The 14,682-nt window shown below is 44.7% G+C and overlaps 1 protein-coding gene across 1 annotated transcript in view; it reads left to right on the top strand.

Moving 5' to 3' along the window:
* LOC120999594 (calpain-8-like) overlaps positions 1–14,682 on the top strand; it is a 105,925-nt gene that overhangs the window by 84,858 nt on the left and 6,385 nt on the right. The window contains exons 15-19 of the mRNA XM_040430551.1: positions 2,591–2,655; positions 3,242–3,310; positions 3,401–3,479; positions 11,093–11,209; positions 14,470–14,528. Coding sequence (XP_040286485.1) covers positions 2,591–2,655; positions 3,242–3,310; positions 3,401–3,479; positions 11,093–11,209; positions 14,470–14,528 — 389 coding nt within the window. The remainder of the gene's footprint in view (positions 1–2,590; positions 2,656–3,241; positions 3,311–3,400; positions 3,480–11,092; positions 11,210–14,469; positions 14,529–14,682) is intronic.

Below are 14,682 nucleotides of genomic sequence, written 5' to 3' on the forward strand. Positions count from 1 at the left end.
CAGGATAAAATGATGACTACCCCCCTACAGGGTACAATGATGACTACCCTCCTGGAGGATACAATGATGACTACTCCCCTGCAGGATACAATCAAGACTACCCTCCTGCAGGATACAATGATGACAACCACCTTGCAGGATACAATGATGACTACTCCCCTGCAGCGTACAATGATGACTACTCCCCTGCAGGATACAATGATGACAACTCCCCTGCAGGATACAATGATGACTGGCCCCTGCAGGATACAATAATAGCTACCCCCTGCATCATACTATGGTGACTACTTCCCTGCAGGATACATTTAGGACTAACCCCCCCCCCCCCTAGAAAATACAATGATGACTACTCCCCTGCAGGATACATTTAGGACTACCCCCCTAGAAAATACAATGATGACTACCCCCCTACAGGATACAATGATGACTACCCCCCTGCAGGATACAATGATGACTACTCCCCTGCAGGGTACTATGAGGACTAGCCCCCTGCAGGATACAATAATGACTACCCTCCTGGAGGATACAATGATGACTACCCTCCTGCAGGATACAATAAAGACTACCCTCCTACAGGATACAGTAATGACAACCCCCTGCAGGATACAATGATGACTAGCCCCTGCAGGATACAATGATAGCTACCCCCCGTATCAGACCATGATGACTACTTCCCTTCAGGATACATTTAGGACTACCCCCCTAGAAAATACAATGATGATTACCCCCTTGCAGGAGACAATGATGACTTGTTACGATCAGTGTGGGGGGAAACTCCACACTGAACACATGAGGGAAGGGGAACAGAAACGGCCTGGAAACTAGGGAGGAATCAGGTCACCTCGTAGACAACCCTAATCCGGGCCCTGACTACCTATTAATATGAATAGACCTTGAAGGTAGGAATATTCATATGCAGGAAACCTAGGCCCTGATTTCCCTATAAGGCCCTGGAATAAGGTTAGGACCAGAGACAACCCATTTCTCCCCAGATGGACGAATGAAAGTCTCTCTCTCAGGCCCAGATACAACAACAGGAAATATAACAAACACAAACAAATGCGACACCTAACTTCTGTAGAGATGTACGAACAGGAACACCAGAGACGACCTCACACCAGCTCAGCCAAACCCAAATGAAGCTATCTACTGCATAGTCAGAAGGGTGGGGTCAGACTATAAAGGGTAGGAGTGATGACCACTGAGCAACAGCTGAGAAAAGGGAAGTGATCATTAACCCTATCAACACTGAATCAAGAGAAATCAAGGAGGCTGTTAGATTCCTCCACACTCAGTCAGTCTCCCTGATCTCCTGACACATCACCTGAGGGACCGTGACATGACTACTCTCCTGCAGGATACAATGATGACTACTCCCCTGCAGGGCACAATTAAGACTACCCCCCTGCAGGATACAATAATAACTACTCCCCTGCAGAGTACTATGATGACTAGCTCCTGCAGAATACAATGATGACTACCCCTTTCAGGATACAATGATGACTACCCTCCTGCAGGATAAAATGATGACTACCCCTTGCAGGATACAATGATGACTACCCTCCTGCAGGATACAACAATAACTACTCCCCTGCAGGTTACATTTAAGACTACCCCCTAGAAAATACAATGATGACTACCCCCCTGCAGGATATATTTAGGACTACCCCCGGCAGGATACAATGATGACTACCCATAGAAAATACAATGATGACTAGCCCCTGCAGGACACAATGATGACTACTCCCCTGCATGGTATAATGATGACTAGCCCTTGCAGGATACAATGATGACTACTCCCCTGCAGGATACATTTAGGACTACTCCCTGAAGGATACAATGATGCCCACCCCCCTAGAAAATACAATGATGACTACTCCCCTGCAGGATACTAACAGGTGGGGCATGGAAAAAGTTAAGATGTAAAATTAGCTCAGGTTTGTCTCTCTCCATTATGCATAATTTCTAACCTCAAGTATCACATTTTCCCCTCTGTGGGAGGGGCTTAGTTGTGTGACCTCCCTCAGACCTGTATGTACTAAGAGGTAGTTGCTCTACAGCTGACCTTCAAGGAGTCATGGAGAAAATGTATATCAACTGGAATTAAAAAGAAAGCCTGAACCATGTAAAAATAAGGAACACATCTAAATATGAAGCCATGGTTGATTTTTTGTGGTTGACCGGAGTGTCCCTTTAAGTTTGTCCCCCCTCTGAGATGTTAGCCTGATGTTAAAGTTTAACCTTGCCACATCTATGTGAGTCACTAGAGTACCCTGTAATGGTCATAGTCCACAACCCCTACATTTATGACCCTCTTACATGTGTGTAGATATAATTTGGGCTCAGTATGATTTTTCTGTTAGGACATTGTAGGCCCACGTAACAGTGACAATAGCACCCATCCTGTCAGAGCCTAAATGATAGCGCCATACAATGCCAAAATAATACACCATAAGATGCTTATATAACAGCCGGCCCAGACATAAAGTCCACTTAACAGGACAAAAGCCAAAAGATATAGCCGTAAAATATACAAATAAAACCAGTTTTCTATATAAAATGTACAGCGATATAATGTGTCTGTGTGCAGACCCTGAGATCAAGTCAGACGGATTCAGTATCGAAACAACCCGACAACTGATCAAACTGATGGATGTATCCTTTCTGCTGACTAGACACCAATATTGGTTTATCTGAAATCTATCTACAGTTATCTATCTATTTACAGGTATCTATCTATTATCGATCTATCCTTTCTTTCTTTCTATCTCTCGAGCCTGTCTTTCTTTCTATTCTATCCAACCTTTTTTCTATCTAGCTAGCTCTCTGTCTGGTTATTATCTATCTATCTAAATCTTTCATTCTTCCTTTCATCTAGCATACAGTTATAAAATAAAATTCTGCCTCCCCACAGTCAACACTAGGGGGTGCTTAAAAGCTTAATGCATGTATTTTTTAGTTCAATTCATAAAAGTATATAGTAAACCTGTAAACTCCTAAATAAATATGCAAGTTCTGTTCAGATTATGTAGATACCATAGGCGAGGTGAAGATTTAGACGTCGCTCAGGTTGACCTCATCCCCCTTCTTGATGGTTGTTGCGATCCAATGCAGCCACAAGGACCTATTATAAGGGAAAAGAAGGGGATCTCAGAGAAGCACTTTAGCTATAGACTAATTTTAATTGTTTCTTTAAAAAAGAAGATTAGAAAAAACCTTAACTGCGGCGCCTACCATACAGCTGGACCATACAGGGACACTGAGCACGGACGAATTCAAAAAGGCATGGCTGAAGATGGAAAACTACATGGTAATTATAACCAGTAATGGATATTGTTTATAGAAGACAATACCTAATGCTGGATATGATTCTATCTTTTTACCATTCTTTTCGTATTAGAAATTTTTCCAGTCATCGGACACTGACAAGAGCGGAACCATAAGTGCTCCTGAGCTCAGAAACGCATTGATAGAAGCAGGTACTTGTCTGACATAAATGGGAGTTGTTAGGAACATCAGATGTGTCACATAAATGCTACAGACAGATAAACACCACGGGAGTCATTATTTAAAAAATTTTTTTTATTTCTGCAGCTTCTATGTTTCATAGTTTATAGCAGCCGCAGAATACCGATCTGTGATAAATCCGTCAGACGGCTCATTCACCATCCATTCTCATAGAAACATAGAATGTGTCGGCAGATAAGACCCATTTGGTCCATCTAGTCTGCCCAATATACTGAGTACTATGGATAGCCCCTGGCCCTATCTTATATGAAGGATAGCCTTATGCCTATCCCATGCATGCTTAAACTCCTTCACTGTATTTGCAGCTACCACTTCTGCAGGAAGGCTATTCCATGCATCCACTACTCTCTCAGTAAAGTAATACTTCCTGATATTAGTGTCAGATGTGCGCTCTGCACAGAGACAAAGTTTGACCACGATCCCGATATGGATCCACGTGGGCAGACTAGCTATAAGGGAAGATTGAAGTTACCAAAACCTTCATCCAGGACCCCGACTTTAATAACAAAGAAAAACAGTTGCAGTCTTCTATAGAGAAGTATCAATTTTACCTCAGAGAACGGAAGCACCGGCAATTCACTAAGGACCTTGCTGAGTTTAAGGAGAATAAAGCGTATTCTGTCCTTAAAGATAAAGTCACTGTCAGGGAGGTGGCCTCTGAATTATCCACCACGGAGACTGACCTCTCTGATAGTGAGCAAGCTAGCACAGCATCAAGGAGGAAGACTCAGTTTAGAAGGGGTAGGGGACGGGGAGGTAGAGGGAGAGGCCAACCCCAGAGTTTTTTAGATCAGGCTATCCCCTATCCATTGAGAAACAGGTCGAGGACACGGGACCAGCAGGCCCCCAAGTAATAAATCTATCTCAGAGAGCACTGAACAACATTGAAATGGCTGTCCTTAGCAAGGGTTTATCTTTTGTCCCCACACGCCGTTTTGACGCTTTTACCTGGACAAAGGACTTACATCTGTTCATTAGGAAACTTAGGTGGCGCAAATTTTTTAGACATAAGGATGAGCGGCAGTGTCAGGAACTCGGGATACCCTTGAGTATTCTATCTGATGTCAGGCTGCTGCACAGTTTGGAGGAATCAGATGGAGGCTTAACTGGTCTGGGTCCATTCACGACCCTAAAGAATAAAAGTACCAGGATGCCCCCTTCTAGTGATATATCTTGTTTGGATATTTTTCTCCAACTTGTAACAGCAGACCTCAAACAAATAACACCACTCCCCTCTTGCAATAATTGCACTAGGGAAGAATGGGAAGCCATTACTTCACTTAAAAATGATTCCACGATCACCGTGAAGCCCTCGGACAAAGGGGGCAACATGGTGATCTTGGACACGGCCGATAATAGGGTCATGTGTGAACAGATCCTTCGGGATAAAAAAAGCTATGAAGTCTTGTCATATAATCCAACAGACTCATATTTAGTTGAACTCATGGATATCCTGCAGGACGCTAAAACAAAGAAATTAATCTCCTCGGAAGAACTGGACTTTCTGTATCCCAAACACCCGGTAAAAGCCACTTTTTACAGCCTACCGAAGGTCCATAAGGGGACAACCCCCCTTAAAGAGAGGCCCATTGTCTCGGGTGTTGGCTGTATTAGCCAGAATTTGGGTATATACATCGATAAAGTCCTTATGCCCTTCATAGTGTCCCTGCCATCTTATGTCAGGGACACTATGGACCTGCTTAAAAGACTTGATGGCGTGAGCATCGAACCACAGGCTATTTTGGGTAGTATCGACATCGAGGCGTTATTCTCGTCTATTCCCCATCTAGTCGGTCTTAAGGCAGTAGGCCATTATTTGAGTATGAGGGGCTGTCAGTTTTCTCAGCATAACTCTTTTGTGCTGAGACTCCTTGAGTATCTGTTGACGCACAATTTTTTCTATTTCGGCACGAGGCTCTACCACCAGCGCAGGGGCACGGTGATGGGTTGCTCCTGTGCGCCGGCGTACACAACTCTTCTCCTGGGCTGGTGGGAGGCTACTAGTGTGTTCTCTGAGGAGGTGTCGTTGAGTACCGGGCCCATAGGACTGTGGGCCCGTTACATCGACGACATCTTCTTCATCTGGAACGATTCCAAATTATCTTTCTCTGACTTTGTCGACAAATTGAACTGTAACGACATAGGTCTGAGATTCACACATGAATCTGATCCAGTAAGCCTCCCTTTCCTGGATATTTCCATCTCTAGGAAAGGCTATGATGAACTTTCAACAACTATCTTTAGAAAGCCCACTTCCACTAATTCGGTCCTTCATTGGAGCAGTAGCCACCCTACCCCCCTTAAGAGGGGTATTCCGTGTGGTCAATACCTACGCCTTAGGCGCAACTGCTCCGAGGAACCAGAATTTAAGAAAAGGGCAAATGATCTAAGGACTAGGTTTCTCAATAGGGGGTACCCTGACAATGTACTCAGACAGGCCTACCACAGGGCGGCCGATACGGCCCGCTCGGACCTCCTGGTGCCTAGGGTGAGAACACCTGAGGACCAGAAGATCCGACTGCTAGGTACCTTTGATAGCTGTGCCGATAGAATACGAGGGATCCTCAGTAAGCATTGGCCCATCTTGATGATGGATCCAGATATTAAGGAAGCCATACATGACTACCCCCAGATAACATTTAGAAGGGGTAGCAATCTAAAGGATCTCCTCGTGCACAGCCATTTTACACCACTGCCTAGACAGGGCACCTGGCTTGACCGTAGGCCCACGAGCTGTTTTAGGTGCAGTGGTTGTGTAGCCTGTGGTTTTATTCAAACAGGTAAAACCTTCTTCAGCTCCAATCTGTCAAAAACGTTTCCCATTAAGGATTTTATTAATTGCAAGACGCAGGGCGTTATTTACAAGATCACCTGCGACTGCGGTTTGGAATATGTGGGAAAAACTAGACGTGAGCTGCGCAGGCGCCTTGGCGAGCATCTTGGTGATATTGCCAACAACAGGGACACAGCAGTGTCGAGGCATGTTCATGACCACCATCAGGGGAATCCAAATTGCCTTAAGGCAATGGGAATTGAGAAAGTTGTGCGCTCAACCCGTGGTGGAGACTGGGACCGTGTGTTACTCCAGAGAGAATCCCGCTGGATTTACACACTAGGTACAGTGTCACCCACGGGACTTAATGAACAGCTCAATTATAGCTGTTTCATTTAGTTAATCAGTGTTTGATTCTATACTTCTTAATTCATTATTTTTCTCCATGCTGTCCCCTTTCTGTCTCCTTTAATTCCTTTCTCCCCCCTGCCTCCCTGCCCCTTCCTTTGATACCATCATCCCTTCTCCTCTTCACATGTGTTCATATACTGCCAACATATTCATGATTCTAATATTGCTTCCTTTTTTGCTATTAAATACCATATTCACGTCCGCCCACTTACCTCCCTCTCTCTATGCGATTTACCGCTCCGCGCATGCGCGGGCGTGCACCGCTCTCTTCGAGTGGGGTAGGAGTGTCTTAGCCAAGCCTCATTCTGAGGCTGGCTCCTTCTTTAAAAGGTAGCGGTTTTCTTGCGCTACCTAGGCTACATCAGCCCATGCGTCTGAGTTGGTTATCAGGAGAGGGGCTTTATATCTGAACCCCCCTCTTCCCTTATAGCTAGTCTGCCCACGTGGATCCATATCGGGATCGTGGTCAAACTTTGTCTCTGTGCAGAGCGCACATCTGACACCATTGTCAGTGCACCCTGCACAGGTCTAGCCCAAGCTCCCGTGTTTCCCCTGATGAGCTTGTTACTCATCTCCTCCAGTGAAACATGCGTGTAGGGACCAGGTAGGCGAGGGCTTTCTAGGGCGCACTAATTCCAGGGTGAGGTTCCTGTAGGTGACTGGTGGCGGGCTACTGTTATCCGGTCACATAGGCCATTGTAGGGCTCTAGGGTATCACTAGGGCCAGCCAGCACTACATACTGCCCTGTTTCATACAATTGCCGCTAGCAACGGTGTGCCCATCTATCAACGCCGGCTAGACAATTGCTGTCTTAGGAGCATCTCATCAGAGCAGTAGGACCACTTGGTTATTTTCTGTTGCCGCCGAGTACCTTTTTCCATTGCTTTACTTGGTTTTGTGCACTATTACCACCTGTGTGGCAAACCGCCGCGTTGCTTCTTGTTTATATATTGTAATCTATTATCATGGGACCTATTTTCTAAAATTATCTAATTAAATGTTAAGTTTTAATTTTGACCACTCATTACATATTTCTCTTGTCTGATTTAGGTGGTCATCCATTATTATCTAAATTGTCATTAGTGACTTCCTGATATTACTTTTAAACCTTTGCCCCTCTAATTTTAAACTATGTCTTCTTGTAGCAGTTTTTCTTCTTTTAAATATTCTCTCCTCTTTTACCTTGTTGATTCCCTTTATGTATTTAGCAGTTTCTCTCATCTCCCCTCTGTCTCGTCTTTCTTCCAAGCTATACATGTTAAAGGGTTTCTACCACTTCGTTTTCACATAATTAGCTTTCAGACACTAGCGATCCGCTAGTGTCTGCTCTACCAAACAATCCTAATATAATAGCTTTTGGGGCAGCCGTTTCTCTAAAAAAAAGAACTTATATTGATATGCTAATGAGCCTCTAGGTGCTATGTGGGCGTCATTAGCACCTAGAGGCTCGGTCTACCTTCACAAACTGCCGCCGCCCAGCGCGTCCCTCCAGCCCGCCCATCTCCTCCGGAATGCGATCCTCCCCGTGCGCGTCTGTATTCGGCGCATGTGCAGTGAATGTCTGACCGCTTCCCTGCTCAGACATCTCCACTGCGCCTGCGCCGATGACGTCATAGTGCTCCGAGGAACAGGCGCAGTGGAGATGTCTGTGCAGAAAGCGGTCAGACATTCACTGCGCATGCGCCGAATACATACGCGCACGGCGCATGCGCGAGAATTCGTCCGCTGGCTCACAGGGAGGATCGCATTCCGGAGGAGATGGGCGGGCTGGAGGGACGCGCTGGGCGGCGGCAGTTTGTGAAGGTAGACCGAGCCTCTAGGTGCTAATGACGCCCCCATAGCACCTAGAGGCTCATTAGCATATCAATATAAGTTCTTTTTTTAGCGAAACGGCTTCCCCAAAAGCTATTATATTAGGATTGTTTGGCAGAGCAGACACTAGTGGATCGCTAGTGTCTGAAAGCTAATTATGTGAAAACAAAGTAGTAGAAACCCTTTAATCTTTCCTGGTAAGTTTTATCCTGCAATCCATGTACCAGTTTAGTAGCTCTTCTCTGAACTCTGTCCAAAGTATCAATATCCTTCTGGAGATATGGTCTCCAGTACTGCGCACAATACTCCAAATGAGGTCTCACTAGTGCTCTGTAGAGCGGCATGAGCGCCTCCCTCTGTCTACTGGTAATGCCTCTCCCTATACACCCAAGCATTCTGCTAGCATTTCCTGCTGCTCTATGACATTGTCTGCCTACCTTTAAGTCTTCTGAAATAATGACCCCTAAATCCCTTTCCTCAGATACTGAGGTTAGGACTGTATCACTGATTTTATATTCTGCTCTTGGGTTTTTACGCCCCAGGTGTATTATCTTGCACTTATCAACATAAAATTTTAATTGCCAGATTTTTGACCATTCCTCTAGTTTTCCTAAATCCTTTTCCATTTGGTGTATCCCTCCAGGAACATCAACCCTGTTACAAATCTTTGTGTCATCAGCAAAAAGTCACACCTTACCATCGAGGCCTTCTGCAATTTCGCTGATAAAGATATTAAACAATATGGGTCCCAGAACAGTTCCCTGAGGTACCCCACTGGTAACAAGACCTTGGTCTGAATATACTCCATTGACTACAACCCTCTGTTGCCTGTCCCTCAGCCACTGCCTAATCCATTCAACAATATGGGAGTCCAAGCCCAAAGACTGCAATTTATTGATAAGCCTTCTATGTGAGACAGTATCACCTGCACCTCCGCCATCTATTATTTTGGTCACCAATCAAAAAAATCTATAAAATTAGGTTGACATGATCTCCCTGAAGTAAACCTATGTTTTTCATCTTTCAATCCATAGGATTTTAGATGTTCCACAATCCTCTCCTTAAGTATGGTTTCCATTAATTTCCCCACTATTGATGTCAGGCTTACTGGCCTATAGTTGCCCGATTCCTCCCTACTACCTTTCTTGTGAATGGGCACAACATTTGCTAATTTCCAATCTTCTGGGACGACTCCTGTTGCCAGTGATTGGTTAAATAAATCTGTTAATGGTTTTGCTAGTTCACCGCTGAGCTCTTTTAATAGCTTTGGGTGTATCCCATCAGGCCCCTGTGACTTATTTGTATTAATTTTAGACAGCTGACTTAGAACCTCTTCCTCTGTAAAGACACATGCATCAAAAGATTCATTAGTCTTCTTTCCTAACTGAGGTCCTTTTCCTTCATTTTCCTTTGTAAAAACTGAACAGAAGTATTCATTGAGGCAGTCAGCTAGTTCTTTATCTTCTTCCATATACCTTCCTTCTTTTGTTTTTAATTTGGTAATTCCTTGTTTTAGTTTCCTTTTTTCATTCATGTATATGAAGAATGTCTTATTGCCTTTTTTCACTGACTGAGCTAATTTCTCTTCTGCCGGTGCTTTAGAAGCTCTTATAACTTGTTTGGCCTCTCTCTGCCTAATCTTATAAATTTCCCTGTCATCCTCGTTTTTTTTTTATAATTACTAAATGCTCTTTTTGTTTTTATTGATTTTCGCCACTTCTGCTGAGTATCACAGTGGTCTCTTTCTTTTTTTGCTTTTACTCCATCTCTGCCCTCTCCTGGGAAATTTTCTAAACTGATATACAGTACGCCCAATTTTGATTTGGATATAATTCAGTTTAGAAGATCTCTAGAAGCTGTCAGAGAGGGCTGGAGAACGAGCTGTTTCACATGACAATGGAAGGTTATTAGGAGGTATGTCTAAGATACTGACCAATCATGAAGGACCAAATCTAGAGGTGCCCATATGACTTTCTGTCTATATTATAATCTAGTCGCCTCCAGAACAGTATAATTCAACATGGTGCCAAAATGAAGCTTAAAAGGTTTATCCCCTGACTAATGTAAATAATGAAAATCAGACATCATCCCTGTACCTCACATGGATCCAGAGATCTCCCTATTCATTGCTCTTCTAGATTTATGTCAAGCTGGCAGCTCAAGGGAAGTGTTGTTTCTGCTGCAGCTAAAGGGGTGTGTCCATTTTCACCCTATCACAGCTCAGTAGACAGTGGAAGGATGAAACTGAGCATGTGCAGCCTTCTCAGTGAGCAGGACAAAGAGATAAGGAAAAGAACATACAGCAGGTGGCGCTATGCAGATACATTTTACTGAATAACTCAGTGGCTATGCAAAACTTTTAATTACATGTAATTAGAAAAGTATTCAGATCCAGGTGTTGGGATCAAAACTCCTTAAATGGAGGATTGTGGTTTCTGTTGTTCCATTAAAAGTGATATAATGTTTAAATATACTTTCCTTTCAGCTCTCCAGATTCTGCTTGCAGTCATTGAATTGGGATCTTTACTTTATGGTTTGCAAGTTTGGTCATTCTTCCTATTTTCCAGGTTTTGATGTCAACGACACACATCTAAGAGCCATCATCAGTAAATTTCTCAATGAAAGCCTCAACTTGGACTTTGATGCCTTTATTTATGCCACAGTCAAACTGGAAACTGTGTACAGTGAGTACTACTGTTACATATATGGTATCCTGTCATCTGCATGTTATATGTTCACATGTACTACAAAACTCTGTAGAGATGAAAGGCTTCCATAGTCATGCTTATTACAGCAGAAGACGTCTACAGATCACCATTGCAGGAAGTATATTGTCCTGTGCCGACCATTGACATTCACTGCTCCTCTCCTAATTACAGCAGCTGCAACATGAATTATCCAGTTCTATGTCCCTGCTGCTGCAGAACCCTGTGACAAACACCTAATGCAAAAATCTCATGATATAAACTTCAGATGCTGCAGAAGTTGTTTATGATAAGACAGAAATGAATCTACCCCTGAGAGTGGTTTCACAATTTTTATCCAGAGTTTCCTCCCAAACTGCAGTTGTGAGTCTACAGCACCCAAATAACAGCATTTCATTTACATTACTACACCACAGAGCAGAGCCGACAGATCCTCTATACTACACCACAGAGCAGAGCCGACAGATCCTCTATACTACACCACAGAGCAGAGCCGACAGATCCTCTATACTACACCACAGAGCAGAGCCGACAGATCCTCTATACTACACCACACAGGAGAGCTGACAGATCCTCTATACTACACCACACAGGAGAGCTGACAGATCCTCTATACTACACCACAGAGCAGAGCCGACAGATCCTCTATACTACACCACACAGCAGAGCTGACAGATCCTCTATACTACACCACACAGGAGAGCCGACAGATCCTCTATACTACACCGCACAGCAGAGCCGACAGATCCTCTATACTACACCACAGAGCAGAGCCGACAGATCCTCTATACTACACCACAGAGCAGAGCTGACAGATCCTCTATACTACACCACACAGGAGAGCTGACAGATCCTCTATACTACACCACACAGCAGAGCTGACAGATCCTCTATACTACACCACACAGGAGAGCTGACAGATCCTCTATACTACACCACACAGGAGAGCTGACAGATCCTCTATACTACACCACACAGCAGAGCTGACAGATCCTCCATACTACACCACACAGCAGAGCTGACAGATCCTCTATACTACACAGCACAGGAGAGCCGACAGATCCTCTATACTACACCACACAGGAGAGCTGACAGATCCTCTATACTACACCACACAGCAGAGCTGACAGATCCCCTATACTACACCACACAGGAGAGATGACAGATCCTCTATACTACACCACACAGCAGAGCTGACAGATCCTCTATACTACACCGCACAGGAGAGATGACAGATCCTCTATACTACACTACACAGGAGAGCTGACAGATCCTCTATACTACACCACACAGGAGAGCCGACAGATCCTTTATACTACACCACACAGGAGAGCTGACAGATCATCTATACTACACCACACAGGAGAGCCGACAGATCCTCTATACTACACCACACAGGAGAGCTGACAGATCCTCTGTACTACACCACACAGCAGAGCTGACAGATCCTCTATACTACACCACACAGGAGAGCTGACAGATCCTCTATACTACACCACACAGGAGAGCTGACAGATCCTCTATACTACACCACACAGGAGAGCTGACAGATCCTCTATACTACACCACACAGCAGAGCTGACAGATCCTCTATACTACACCACACAGGAGAGCCGACAGATCCTCTATACTACACCACACAGCAGAGCTGACAGATCCTCTATACTACACCACACAGGAGAGCTGACAGACCCTCTATACTACACCACACAGGAGAGCTGACAGATCCTCTATACTATACCACACAGGAGAGCTGACAGATCCTCTATACTACACCACACAGCAGAGCTGACAGATCCTCTATACTACACCACACAGGAGAGCTGACAGATCCTCTATACTACACCACACAGGAGAGCTGACAGATCCTCTATACTACACCACACAGCAGAGCTGACAGATCCTCTATACTACACCACACAGGAGAGCTGACAGATCCTCTATACTACACCACACAGGAGAGCTGACAGATCCTCTATACTACACCGCACAGGAGAGCTGACAGATCCTCTATACTACACCCCACAGGAGAGCTGACAGATCCTCTATACTACACCACACAGCAGAGCTGACAGATCCTCTATACTACACCACACAGGAGAGCTGACAGATCCTCTATACTACACCACACAGCAGAGCTGACAGATCCTCTATACTACACCACAGAGCAGAGCCGACAGATCCTCTATACTACACCACACAGCAGAGCTGACAGATCCTCTATACTACACCACACAGGAGAGCCGACAGATCCTCTATACTACACCACACAGGAGAGCTGACAGATCCTCTATACTACACCGCACAGGAGAGCTGACAGATCCTCTATACTACACCACACAGGAGAGCTGACAGATCCTTTATACTACACCACACAGGAGAGCTGACAGATCATCTATACTACACCACACAGGAGAGCTGACAGATCCTCTATACTACACCACAGCAGAGCCGACAGATCCTCTATACTACACCACACAGCAGAGCTGACAGATCCTCTATACTACACTACACAGGAGAGCCGACAGATCCTCTATACTACACCACACAGGAGAGCTGACAGATCCTCTATACTACACCACACAGGAGAGCTGACAGATCCTCTATACTACACCACAGAGCAGAGCTGACAGATCCTCTATACTACACCACACAGCAGAGCTGACAGATCCTCTATACTACACCACACAGGAGAGCTGACAGATCCTCTATACTACACCACACAGGAGAGCTGACAGATCCTCTATACTACACCACACAGGAGAGCTGACAGATCCTCTATACTACACCACACAGGAGAGCTGACAGATCCTCTATACTACACCACACAGCAGAGCTGACAGATCCTCTATACTACACCACACAGGAGAGCTGACAGATCCTCTATACTACACCACACAGCAGAGCTGACAGATCCTCTATACTACACCACACAGCAGAGCTGACAGATCCTCTATACTACACCACACAGGAGAGCTGACAGATCCTCTATACTACACCACACAGGAGAGCTGACAGATCCTCTATACTACACCACACAGCAGAGCTGACAGATCCTCCATACTACACCACACAGCAGAGCCGACAGATGCTTTACGTTATACCACATAAGGCATGCTAGGTCCTCTTTAAAAGTCTATGATGTCTATGTTGGCCACCACAGAGTTGCCGTATGGAGAGGAGATAGCCGATTACATAACTTCTTTTACGTACATTCCACATATTTCTTTTTTTCACAGAAATGTTTAACATTTTGGATTCCAATCAAAGTGGATCGATTAGCCTGTCTTTATCTGAGGTCAGTGCTTTGTCTGATTGTTTAACATTCTATGAGAGTTGTTTAAATAATATTGTCAAAATGATAAAGCGAGTTTATTGAAGCATGGGTAGGTTACCTACTGTAGTCATGTTATCTCAAGTCTGACCACCGACCCAGAGCCTGCTCTCCTATG

The sequence above is a fragment of the Bufo bufo genome, chromosome 4 (genome assembly GCF_905171765.1).
Source record: "Bufo bufo chromosome 4, aBufBuf1.1, whole genome shotgun sequence".
Classification (NCBI taxonomy): Eukaryota; Metazoa; Chordata; class Amphibia; order Anura; family Bufonidae; genus Bufo; species Bufo bufo.